At 44.7% G+C, this 13,380-nt stretch overlaps 1 protein-coding gene across 1 annotated transcript in view; it reads right to left on the bottom strand.

Moving 5' to 3' along the window:
- LOC146967058 (uncharacterized) overlaps window positions 1–13,380 on the bottom strand; it is a 48,555-nt gene that overhangs the window by 11,272 nt on the left and 23,903 nt on the right. Inside the window, exons 16-23 of the mRNA XM_085761030.1 lie at window positions 12,081–12,204; window positions 9,444–9,558; window positions 9,259–9,320; window positions 7,173–7,292; window positions 4,972–5,155; window positions 3,416–3,772; window positions 1,549–1,673; window positions 379–525 (exon numbers count right to left, since the gene is read on the bottom strand). Of these exons, the coding sequence (XP_085617156.1) occupies window positions 379–525; window positions 1,549–1,673; window positions 3,416–3,772; window positions 4,972–5,155; window positions 7,173–7,292; window positions 9,259–9,320; window positions 9,444–9,558; window positions 12,081–12,204 (1,234 nt within the window). The remainder of the gene's footprint in view (window positions 1–378; window positions 526–1,548; window positions 1,674–3,415; window positions 3,773–4,971; window positions 5,156–7,172; window positions 7,293–9,258; window positions 9,321–9,443; window positions 9,559–12,080; window positions 12,205–13,380) is intronic.

Raw genomic sequence — 13,380 nt, forward strand, 5'->3', positions numbered from 1 at the left:
TTAACTGGAAATTGGGGGTAATTAATTTAGACAAACTGTATCATATCCAAACATAAATGTAAATATTTTGTTTTGTCATACGCAGACATCGATGCAAAATAACACAATTAAAAAACATTTCAACTGATTTATCTGTGAGTAGAACTTTATGAAGTTTTAATTCTTGTATGAACAATCAATTATTTTACTGAACCACAAAAACATGATGAATGTTGAGTAAAATTTTACTCACCCTCACCAATCAATTTTGTAAATTTCTGATTTATTCCCGTTTATTACCATATATTCCCATTAATTTCCATATATTCCCGTTAATTCCCATGGAAAGTTTCCAACTTTGAAAATTCCCGGAATTTTGCAACCCTAGTTGTGTCTCACCTCCTCCGTCAGTTGGCCGATGGTGCGGCTCCTCTCCTCTGATTGGCTCTGCAGCTGCTGGAGGCGGGACTCTGTGGCGGAGAGCTGCTCTGATAGGCCGAGGCAGCGGTCGGTCTTCTCTCTGAGCTCCGTCTGGACACCGGTCACCTTTTGATTGATTGTTTTTATTTCGTATGAATGACAGACATACATACATAGGAAACGGATCGGTAAGAAGCCAAACCTGCCCCCTTACAACTGTTACATTTACAATCAATCCTGGTGTAGAGACCAGATCACTAAGGTACTTACATATGATACAGAGACAAGTTTGAAGACAGGATTCAGTAAGCAAACATTGTTAAATAAGAAAATCAGACGATGAATAAGGGTTGCTCTTGCAAAATTCAGCCATAATTCATACCTCACACTTTATGAGAAATGAGGAATAGCTTTCTAATAACTTATTAAAGCCTCTACGTCCGGACCGAGTCTCAACATCTGGACGAGTCTCAACATCTGGACGAGTCCTTCAGAACCACCAGAAGAGGAGGAGGAAGAGGAAGAGGAAGAGGAAGGAAGAGGAGGAGGAAGATGAAGAGGAAGAGGAAGAGGAGGAGGAGGAGGAAGAGGAGGAGGAGGAGGAAGAGGAAGAGGAAGAGGAGGAGGAGGAGGAAGAGGAAGAGGAGGAGGAAGAGGAGGAGGAGGAGGAAGAGGAGGAGGAGGAGGAAGAGGAAGAGGAGGAGGAAGAGGAAGAGGAAGAGGAGGAGGAGGAGGAGGAAGAGGAGGAGGAGGAAGAGGAGGAGGAGGAAGGAAGAGGAGGAGGAGGAGGAAGAGGAAGAGGAGGAGGAAGAGGAGGAGGAGGAGGAAGAGGAGGAGGAGGAGGAAGAGGAAGAGGAGGAGGAAGGAAGGAAGAGGAGGAGGAGGAGGAGGAGGAAGAGGAGGAGGAGGAAGAGGAAGAGGAAGGAAGGAAGAGGAAGGAAGGAAGAGGAGGAGGAGGAAGAGGAAGGAGGAGGAAGAGGAGGAGGAGGAAGAGGAAGGAGGAGAAAGAGGAGGAAGGAGGAAAATGAGGAAGAGGAGGAGAAGGGAGAGGAAGAGGAGGAGGATGGAGGAAGGGGGAGGGAAGAGGAGGAGGAGGAGGAGGAAGAGGAAGGAAGAGGAAGAGGAAGGAAGGAAGAGGAGAAGAGTCACCTGTGTCTGCAGCTGGAAGATGCCGTTGACCAGAGCTTTGTTCTCCTTCATCAGTCTGGACGACTCCTTCTGCTCCGCCTCTAGAGACGACATCACCGACACGCAGCTCGGACACTCGTCCAGCTCTGACACACACACACACACACACACACACACACACACACACACACACACACACACACACACACACACACACAGAGAGTTACACGAAAGCCTCGTTTCCACTGTCAGTACGGTTCGGGTCGGATATGGTCAGCATTACATCAATGAGACCAACACTAATCTCCTAAAAAGAGTTTAACCAGCCAGCGGTAAACCTCTAACAGCGTGCTGATACGTGACTTGGCTCGTTTCCTCCCCTGAGAGGAAGACGTAGCAACTGCATCTGCATTTGCACAGCGTGGGGGGGGGGGGCGCCGTCGGCACTCAACAACCAATCACCGTGTTTAGCGCCTCGAATTCGTGCACGAGAATTGACGTAATCCATAGCAACGGGGCGTCACCAGGGCGTCACTCTTACTCTGCTCTTAGTGATTTATCCTTAGTAAGAGTCGGTCTCAGAGGCTTTGTGAATAGCTTTTAAAGGGATAGTTCAACATTTTGGCAAATTGGCCCATTGCCATAACCCCTATAGTCATAGCAGTAGGTTCATTCCCTTTAATTGTAGGTGTAAGCTATTTTCAGTACGGCGGAGCGCAGCAGCTGGCTGCTCAGAGCTACGCTATGGAGGCTAAGGGAATTTCTTGGTTTCCCTCATTAAACTCATCAAATTCAACATCCCAAAACTCCACAGCGCTTTTGTAGACAAGTTGTGAGCTGCACAACCACCACGCTATGAGATAATGACGGAACGATACGAAACGGAGCCGTTTTCGAGGTAAATTCATACAAAACCGCTGATGCGCGTTGCGTTCAGGGACAGTTTTTCAGCAAGCAGTCTCCGTATTTACCCTGTATTTACCTCGAAAACGGCTCCGTTTCGTATCGTTCCGTCATTATCTCATAGCGTGGTGGTTGTGCAGGTCACAACTTGTCTACAAAAGCTCTGTGGAGTTTTGGGATGTTGAATTTGATGAGTTTAATGAGGGAAACCAAGAAATTCCCTTAGCCTCCATAGTGTAGCTCTGAGCAGCCAGCTGCTGCGCTCCGCCGTACTGAAAATAGCTTACACCTACAATTAAAGGTAATGAACCTACTGCTATGACTATAGCGATTATGGCAATGGGCCAATTTGCCAAAATGTTGAACTATCCCTTTAAGAAAAACTCCTACGTAAAAACTTTTAGTGCGAGTTAGGAGCACTGCTAGCGGTAAGATAAAAGGCTTTGTGAATACGGCCCCAGACAGGCAGAGATGTGCTAAATTCTAACATTTATAAATCCATAGAAGTAGTATGATCAAAATTATGTTTCACATGAATGATTTCACTCGTACGCCGTGTAATAGGCGGGATCATGTTCAGTAAGTTATTGATTAAATGCACTGACACTAGTGAAACTATCAATTGCACCGACCAAACAGATACACTGAGTGGAGCGGGAAACCGGTCCAAGATGGCCGCCCCACTACACCGCTCGTCAGCGCCGATAGGCCCAGCGTTCGATGCGGCGTCTACTCTTTATATGTCTATGGGCTACCCCAACCAGAAGGGTTACAACCATGGTAACGGCGGGTACCATGGTAACCAGTACGGTTCCATGGTAACGGGTACCATGGTAACCAGTACGGTTCCATGGAAGTGGAAACACTGCTCTAAGCGCACCGACCCGTACCGTACTGAACAGTGGAAACGGGGCTACAGAGTTACAGAGCTGTAGTTTCACCTCCTCCTCCTCCTCCTCCTCCTCCTCCTCCTCTCTCCTCCTACCTGTCAGCTGCTGCACCTTCTGCTCCAGCAGCACCAGCTCCTTCTTCACCTCCTCCAGCTCCTCCTCTCGTCTCCTCAGCTCCTCCTGCAGCCTCCTCCTCTCCTTCTCCACCTCCTCCTCCCTCTCTCTCAGCTGCAGGATGGCCTCCTCCTTCTTGTCGTTCTCCTCCTCCAGCCTCCTCCTCTCCTTCTCCTCCTTCTCCTCCTCCTCCTCCCTCTCTCTCAGCTGCAGGATGACCTCCTCCAGCCTCCTCCTCTCCTTCTCCTCCTCCTCCTCCCTCTCTCTCAGCTGCAGGATGGCCTCCTCCTTCTTGTCGTTCTCCTCCTGCAGCCTCCAGATCTCCTCCTCCAGAACCACTGAGGAGAAGTCACAGTCAGTCTGAATGTAGAGTGGAAATCCAGTTTCTTCTGCATGTGTTCATCTTAATCAGAGTTAAAGGGATACGCCAACATTTGTTTTTTCGTGTGTTGCCTCACTCCCGAGTCCATGACCAGCAGATAGACACCATCCTTTCCACTGTGCGTGCAGTAACCATGGAGATAGAGCCGTATCGCCGTAATTAGCTTAGCTCAAACACTGGAAGTGTATGGGTAGTGTTAGCCTGCCTCCACCTAAAGTCGCTAATTAGCTTAGCTCAAACACTGGAAGTGTATGGGTAGTGTTAGCCTACACTTCCAGTGTTTGAGCTAAGCTAATTACGGGCGATACGGCTCTATCTCCATGGTTACTGCACGCACAGTGGAAAGGATGGTGTCTATCTGCTGGTCACGGACTCGGGAGTGAGGGAAGACACGGAAAAAAAATGTTGGCGTATCCCTTTAAACTGGACAATACATGTGTTAGTGCTCCACAACAGTAGAGACGACACCAAGTGGAGCAGAGAAACCGCCAGAACCCGTAGATCAGGAGTTCTCAACTAGTCTCACTCTGGGCTCCACATCTTCCCATGGTCATTAAGTCGCGACCCACTTTTACAGAATTCAAACCAAGATTTTTTTTTTTAAGCCTTTAAAAACTCGTTTAGCTCTTTATTGAGCAAAGTGCATTTCAGAGCACATGAATGAAACTGAGGAGTTACCATGACAACTGCATGTACGGAAGTGAATGAAAAAATATCAAACTGCACAAAATGGAGACCAACAAAACGATATATTTGACTTCTAATGCATCTCTGCATTCAGAGCATGTTCACTAAAGTGAATAAATATCAAACTGCACAAAATAAAGACCCACAAAACAAAACCAGATTCACTGCATCAGGCCACATTAATAAGAAACTGAGATCTTTGCATTCAGAGCAAATGGAGCAAATAATCAGAAAGTGAGGAGGAGCATTACAACTGCATGTGTTCACGTGTCTCCTGCCTTTCAAAATAAGTTATTTTTCAAAATAAAAGACATGTCCAACATCAGATGTGCATAATTTACTTTTTTGACCAGCTGTCTGCGACCCGTCCAGAACGGGTCTAGACCCACTTTTGGGTCCCGACCCACCAGTTGAGAACCACTGTTGTAGAGCAAACCTCCTCCTCTCTCCTTCTCCTCCTCCTCCTACCTCTCTTCTTGGCTGGTCCTCCTCTCTCCTCTTCTTCCCCATCGCTGCGATGGCGTTTCCTGCTCCCCTCCTCCTCGGCCAGCTGCTCCCCTCCTCCTCCTTCTCCTCCTGCTCCTCCTCTCCGACAGCAGCAGCTCTGTTGAAGCTCCAGCAGCTCCACTCTGATCGACTCCACCAGCGCTCGCTGACACACACACACAACAACAAAAAGTCTCATTCATTTTGATTTATTACAGAAATCTCTCACTGAAACAGTCGCAGGTCCCCAACCATAAATCTATGGATGAAATATCACAATGGACATTTATAAAATGGAAAAGATAACAGCTTTTGTTAATCACAAATTGGAGAAATTTACATCATACTGGGAAAACTGGGTCAAATATGTCCGGATTTTATTTTCACAAACCAGTAGCTATGATGTATGAGAAAGATCACTCCCTATCAATACATAGTTCTTTTTTTTGTTTGTTTCAATTGTTGTTATGGTTGTAAGTTTTTCTTCTCATAACTTGGATATAAACTAAAATACTATTTCGGCATTTAGCTTAACAGATGCAAGAAGTATGCTCACATGATGTATATGCTGCGAATGTCTGTTTCTGAATGTCAATAAAAAATAAATTACAAAAAAATAAAAATAAAAATAAAAAAGAAATAGCTGCAGGTCGGTGGTTTGAAGGATCTGGTTCATCATTAGTTGTATTCATGAGCTTGGTGAGACTTCAAAGCTGCAACAATTCATCGATTAATTGAACAATAATCGATTATTAAATGAATCGTCAACTATTCTGATAATCTAATAATCAGTTTGAGTCGTTGTTTTTTTAAGAAAAAAAAGTCCAGATTCTCTGATTCCAGCTTCTTCAATGTGAATATTTCTGGTTTCTTTGTTCCTTTATGACAATGAACTGAGTCTCTCTTTGGTTTGTGGACAAAACAAGACGTTTGAGGACGATGTCGTCTGGTGGTTTGAGAAACACTGACTGATGTTTTTAACATTTTATTGACTGTTAGAGCCATTTATGGGATCATGGATCATTTGGATTGGTGTTGATCCTGGTTTTATATATCGAGGCCCTAAGAATGGCCCACTGGTTAATTGCTCTCTTCTTATTGGCTGTGATGTGTGCATACTAGAGTTTATTTAGTTGAGACTATGGAGGCGAGGAGAGCACATTAGTTTTATTATTATTTTTGGATTAAGACAGAGTTTATTCTGTTGGAGCCTAAAGAAAGATTTCAATCAAAGAAAGAAAGAAGAACTGTGGAGTTTTGCTTTGACCTCGACACGTGTCAACTATACGCTCACGCTCCATAGATTAAGTGTGCGTTTTAAAAAGGAAAAAAGAGACAAAGCCACACTTACATTGACCAAACAACTAATCGATTAATCGTTTAAATAATGGATAATGAGAGAAATCGTTAGTTGTTGCAGCCTTAGGGCCCATTCACATGGAGCGTCTTTTGCGCGAGCGTTTCCATTGTTTTCAATGTAACTGCGCGCCTTGCGCGCGCAAAATCCGAAGCGACGCCGACGCGCGTCGCACCTTTTTTTCCGTGCGCGTCCGAGGCGCACCGAGATGAAAATATCTCAACTTTTTCGAATGCCGCACGCGCACCGCGTGTCATGTGATCAGAATCAGCTGCACGGACCTGCTTCACCAGCAGCAACAAGCAGCCGGCTCTCTGTGCTTGCTGCTTTCAGCAGCTCAGTTCTCCCCCGGTCCAGCCCCGATCTCTACTCCATAGCTGCCGTAGCAGCAGTGTGATACCAGAACATTTAACCGCATTTTTAACTTTTATTAGACACAAGGTAGGAGTTCACGTCTGGCCTGCCTCCCTCCTCTCCACACGGCGGTGAGTCCTCCGTTCAGACTGACAGACAGATGGAGCAGTGAAGCTGCTGAGATTCACGGTGCTTGAAATCTGATCAGCTCTGTGTTTACTCAATTCCTGGTTAAATGACAGAAGCGTCACCACTAAATGTAAGAATGTGACAGGCGCTTTTGGTTGCTTAGTAACGGCAGACGCGACCATAGACGCGAGCTCAGAAGCGTTTTCAGGCGCTCCGTGTGAATGGGGCCTTAAAGACGTTACTGCTGATAGAACTATGAACGTGTGAGTTCATGCAGCTCTCGTTACTAATGTTCTGGTCGTCTTATTGTGAAAAGGCGCCACAGGAAGTGCGTCGTGTTTACGTCTCTGGTGGCGTCCTCCACGTTGGTCTCCATGGCGACCTGCAGCCTGGCGATGACGTCGTCTTTCTGCCGACACATGTCCATGAGCTCGGACAGCTGCAGACGCTGCTGCTGCATCGTCTGGACGACACAACACACACACACAGACACACACACACACACACAGACACACACACAGACACACACACACACACACAGACACACACACACACACACACACACACACACACACACACACACACACACACACACACACACACACACACACACACACACACACACACGGTGAGGCCACGCCCTCACACACGCCGCCGGCCAATCACAGCACAGAGACGTGACATCACAACAGGATGGCGACGGCGGCTCTATTCTCATTGGTTAAAGGGATAGTTCAACATTTTGGCAAATTGGCCCATTGCCATAATCCCTATAGTCATAGCAGTAGGTTCGTTACCTTTAATTGTAGGTGTAAGCTATTTTCAGTACGGCGGAGCGCAGCAGCAGGCTGCTCAGAGCTACACTATGGAGGCTAAGGGAATTTCTTGGTTTCCCTCATTAAACTCATCAAATTCAACATCCCAAAACTCCACAGCGCTTTTGTAGACAAGTTGTGAGCTGCACAACCACCACGCTATGAGATAATGACGGAACGATACGAAACGGAGCCGTTTTCGAGGTAAATACAGGGTAAATACGGAGACTGCTTGCTGAAAAACTGTCCCTGAACGCAACGCGCATCAGCGGTTTTGTATGAATTTACCTCGAAAACGGCTCCGTTTCGTATCGTTCCGTCATTATCTCATAGCGTGGTGGTTGTGCAGCTCACAACTTGTCTACAAAAGCGCTGTGGAGTTGTTGGATTGTGTATTTGATGAGTTTAATGAGGGAAACCAAGAAATTCCCTTAGCCTCCATAGTGTAGCTCTGAGCAGCCAGCTGCTGCGCTCCGCCGTACTGAAAATAGCTTACACCTACAATTAAAGGTAACGAACCTACTGCTATGACTATAGCGATTATGGCAATGGGCCAATTTGCCAAAATGTTGAACTATCCCTTTAACAACAACATAACACTTTGCTCTAAAGGATCAGTCACATGGCTAAAGGACGATGACGCATCTTTTCTTATCAACGTCATTTCTCTTGTTGCCAAATACAAGAAACACAAATGTAAACTTTCAAATAAAACAACTAATGTTAACCTGTGTATGTAGATATTAGGGGTGTGACGATACACTCAGCTCACGAGACGAGATTTTAAGAAAACTACAATGACAAAGTATATGACTGGACCAACAGACTTTTATTTAACCGAGTTGCTCATGCATTTTGAAATGTTTTATTATAACTCTTTACTAGGGGTGTGACGAGATCTCATGCCACGAGATGAATCAGTCCTCATCATCAGGGTTTATACAGGGATCTTGAAGTTAATTCTAAAACCTTTTTAAGACTTTTTCAAGACCTTCTCAATATTTTTCAACACCTCACCGCCACTTCAAGCTGTAACTATTCACATCAGTGACACTTTTAACTGAACAGTTTTAGTTTGTGATAAAGACTCTAGACCACTATGATGCAACAGAACTCAAAATAGGCTGGGATAAGGCAAAGTTTATCAAAAAAAAAACATTGCTACACTCTCAAAAAACAAAAACAACAATCTTCTTTTCTTTTTTATGTACCGGTTCATCTTTGTTTTTGTTTTTAAATGAAAAAAATCACACACTTTTACAATGTTTTTTAGGACTCAAACTCTTGGACAGCTAATTCAGAAAAAAATACCTTGAAAATTTAAGACTTTATAAAGTCGTGAAAAGACTTTTTAATACTTTTTAAGGGTCTTAATTTTCCCCAAATTGATTTATCACCTTTTAATACTTTTCAAGACCCCGCGGATACCCTGATCATTGATAAGGACTAACTGTGTTTATAAACTATATCAGCTGGTGTGATTATCTACGACCGGATCACACCGTGCCGAACTCTGTGTGATGTTGCTTAATTAAAAGTGTTTGTTCTTTGCTGCTGTAAAATAAATAAAGATTGATGTAAATGAGTAACAGAAGGAGCAGAGGGAGGCTCTACCTGGTTGGCTTCCTGCAGCTGCTCATGTGACTGCTGCTTCTCCAGCCGCAGCGCCTGCAGCTCTGAGGGTCAAGAGGTCAGAGGTCAGAGGTCACCGCCGGTCTCTGCACAGTGTGTGTGTGTGTGTGTGTGTGTGTGTGTGTACCTGCGGTGTGTGTGTACCTGCGGTGTGTGTGTGTGTGTACCTGCGGTGTGTGTGTGCAGACTCAGGCAGCTCTGGACGCTCTGAGCGTCGGCTCTGATCTTCTCCAGGTCTTCGCTCATGGAGCCGATGATTCCCTCCAGCTGCGTCGCCTGCTCCTCCTGTCCATAGGGATGCACCCAAATTAAAACTTGTGGCCGAAGCCGAATAAAATTAAACGCTTGGCTGAATACCGAATGCGGTTTTTAAGCTTTTCACTATTTTTTTTAAATATTGTATAAATAGCCTAGAATTAGGGATGCACATGATTAACCGTTTAACCGTTAAAGCAGATATCATCGGCACGGCCGTTTCGGCTAATGCTGTGTTCAAGGCAGGCTTTTGAAACCGTAAGTTACAGCTTCAAGTCACAACTACGACTTGGTAGCGTTCCAGGTAACCCGTAGCTCGTGTTTTTACCGTCCTGTTGTCTGTGAAAGTTCCCTATAACGGCCACTCGTAACTTCCGACCCGTGAACTCGTACCAGATCGAACTGGTATGACTTCACAGGAAGGAAAAACACAAAGTACGAGTTTCCTTGAACGCACCATGAGTTAGCAGCCCCCGCCCTTGTCAGGCATCAATTGGTCCTCGTGCTACGTCACCACATTCACGCGCATCCCTTGGCTGCACACACAGCCCTTCATGCCGTTCTCTCCCCTCATTGGATAACACTTGTATCCCACAAGGAAAATTTTCTCCTCGGGTTACAGCAGAGCAGAGTGACGGAGAGACTCGTGTTTAGGCTGAAATACTTCATGTAAGTGATTGCTGACGGAAAATAGGACTATTTAGGACTTATATTAACAAAAACATTCCACTGATATCTGCTTTAACCGATAACAAGAACTTTGACCGATTAATACTATCGGTTATTTATTTATTTTATTAGCTCCTTATGTCAACAACTCATGGGGGCGTGTCGACACGTGCAGAGTTCAAGTGCCTTCAGTCGTATTTTGCAGCAAAAAGTTCCACAGGAGGACTGACAGTATGTGCAGCAGCAGCCCCAGTGAAGGAAGGTCAGACAATAAATGTAGCTACACGGACATAGATGTGAATCACCTGTAACAACGGCGCTGGAAAAAAAAAAAAAAAAAAAAAAAGAGGCCGTGGCTGCTCTCCAGCCTGTTCACCTGCAGCTCTCCTGTCAGAGGAGCTCTGCTGCTCCTTCAGCCTGGTGTTGGGCTGCACTTTATAAAAACAGTTCTACATTGGACGATCTAACCTCCAGAGCGCGATCAGCTGAGACAGAGCGCACTGATCAGCTGTCGCGGCGCACGTGTGTATTTAACGGCAAAAAAAAAAAAAAAAAAAAATTGAAACAAATTTTTTTTTTTTTTTTTTTGGGCCGTGCGCCGCAAGATTCTTAATCTTATCGGTTAACAGTTAATAATCGGTTAACGAGCGTCGGTTATCGGTCAGAAAAAAAATTCAAAATGTGCATCCCTACCTAGAATACATTTTTAGACATGTTTTTCAAAGAAAGTAAATGTGTATTGAATATTTGCACAGACGGCTGTTTTATTTTCTTTTTCAGCCGGCTTTAATCAGAGAATGATCACTAATTATACAGACGTCAGGTCTTCAACACCCGCGGGTCGGACCAGGTTTTAATTTCCAGGTCCGTTAACTGTAGTTAGCAGCAGCAAAGACAGGAGCAGCTGCTGTATGGGGAGTGTGGCTCTGACTTAACGTTAAAGGGATAGTTCAACATTTTGGCAAATTGGCCCATTGCCATAATCGCTATAGTCATAGCAGTAGGTTTGTTACCTTTAATTGTAGGTGTAAGCTATTTTCAGTACGGCGGAGCGCAGCAGCTGGCTGCTCAGAGCTACGCTATGGAGGCTAAGGGAATTTCTTGGTTTCCCTCATTAAACTCATCAAATTCAACATCCCAAAACTCCACAGCGCTTTTGTAGAGGGTTAGTCATGTAGTCATTATCTCATAGCGTGGTGGTTGTGCAGGTCACAACTTGTCTACAAAAGCGCTGTGGAGTTTTGGGATGTTGAATTTGATGAGTTTAATGAGGGAAACCAAGAAATTCCGTTAGCCTCCATAGCGTAGCTCTGAGCAGCCAGCTGCTGCGCTCCGCCGTACTGAAAATAGCTTACACCTACAATTAAAGGTAATGAACCTACTGCTATGACTATAGCAATTATGGCAATGGGCCAATTTGCCAAAATGTTAAACTATCCCTTTAACTCCTTAGCAGTGGAAAAAGCACAGAAAACTGAGATATTCTACGGTGAATAACAAAAAAACAAACAGAATATTGCAACGGATGAGTAGATATTCTATTTAAAATAAGTGATAATGCTGTGAGGTTGTAGTGTGAAGTGATGGAGCCACATTGTTGGACGGGACCATACACAGTCCTACATTATCACTGAGCACTTTCTGCCGTCGTCATGGCGTCGCCTCTCGCGTCACGTTCTAATTGTGACGTAGCTGCAAGGGGTCAATATTCAGTTACCGAATATTCGGTGCGTCCCTACCTGTCGACCAATCAACACTCAGTGAGTCAGATGTGACTCACCTGGCTGTGGTGAGTCACCCCCCCTCCCCCCCCCCCTCACCTGGCCGTGGGCGGTAGCGGCCGTAGCCCCCCCCCCCACCCCCCCCCCCCCCCCCCTCACCTGGCCGTGGGCGGTAGCGGCCGTAGCGTTCAGGTCGACCGTCCTGCTGACCAGGTTCTTCAGGATCTCCACTCTCTTCTCAGCTCGTTCCTCCAGCAGCTGCCGCTCCTTGTCCAGACGCTCGCTGACACACACACACAGAGACACACACACACACACACACAGAGACACACACACACACACACACACACACACACACACCTGCTGTCAGCAACAGTCGCTAGGCAACCAGTCGGTCACATGACCAGTAGGGCTGGGCGTTGCCCAGGACCTCACGATACGATACGATATCGCGATATCCAAATTTTGCGATATTCTACATAGTTCAGTGAAAAATGTAAAAGGCATTAATATGCATCTTAAAATCTGAGTTGTATGTACATCAGATGAAAGTGATAATTTATGGGACAAACTGAGTCAAAACAATGTCATTCAAATTATCCATGACATTTTATACAAGTGCAAGTTACAACAACATATTTGCATGTACAACACACTGTCTGAGGCAGCAGCACAGTGACACCTCGCGGACTGGATTTACGTCTGAAACATGATTTATTATTTGATAAAAAAATTGAAAAAAAAAGAAGAAATTTTTTGAAAAGAAAAAATCGATATTTAAATATTGAATATCGATATCGTATCGCGATATATTGCCATATAGTCCAGTAATTTTAGGCCAAAAAAGGGGTCAACGTTAAACAAATTGCAACAGAAGCAAACTCAACTGATTTTGTATCCTCAGCATGTCCTGAGTGAGGGAAAAAAAAGCCCAGAAGAATCCCATTAGGGGAAAGTTTAGAAAAACACCCAAACATCCCATTTATACGCATATAAAAAAAAATTTCACGTGAATAGGGTAACATTTTTAACCTTTAGATATCTCCATGAAAATTACTGAGTTGATTACTTACATTAAGACAAACAAAAAATGTATTACAAGTTTTTTGAAATTCTTTGTTAACATGAGCAAATTTGCATAAATTTGCAGATCAGAAGCCACAAAAGTGGCACCATTGTAAAATCATTGAGAAGTATAATTTGTTATCTTTTTCAAATTTTATAAAATTCTCTTTTCTGAAAGTTGTTTTTAAGTGTGTCAGTGGACTAGCCCCACAAGCGATGTCACAGATTTTTACTAAGTCAGACAACTGTGGGACAATGACAAGGAGCATGAGCAAGCAAAACTGTAAAATTCGAAGATGCAGGACGACATTCGGTCAATCATCCCTTTCAGTGCTGGGTACACACCTATGGAATTCTTTACCACCAGATATCAAATCCCAAACAGAATTAAAGA

This window comes from Trachurus japonicus, chromosome 19 (assembly GCF_045865225.1).
Source record: "Trachurus japonicus isolate A0001 chromosome 19, Traja_1.0".
Lineage (NCBI taxonomy): Eukaryota > Metazoa > Chordata > Actinopteri > Carangiformes > Carangidae > Trachurus > Trachurus japonicus.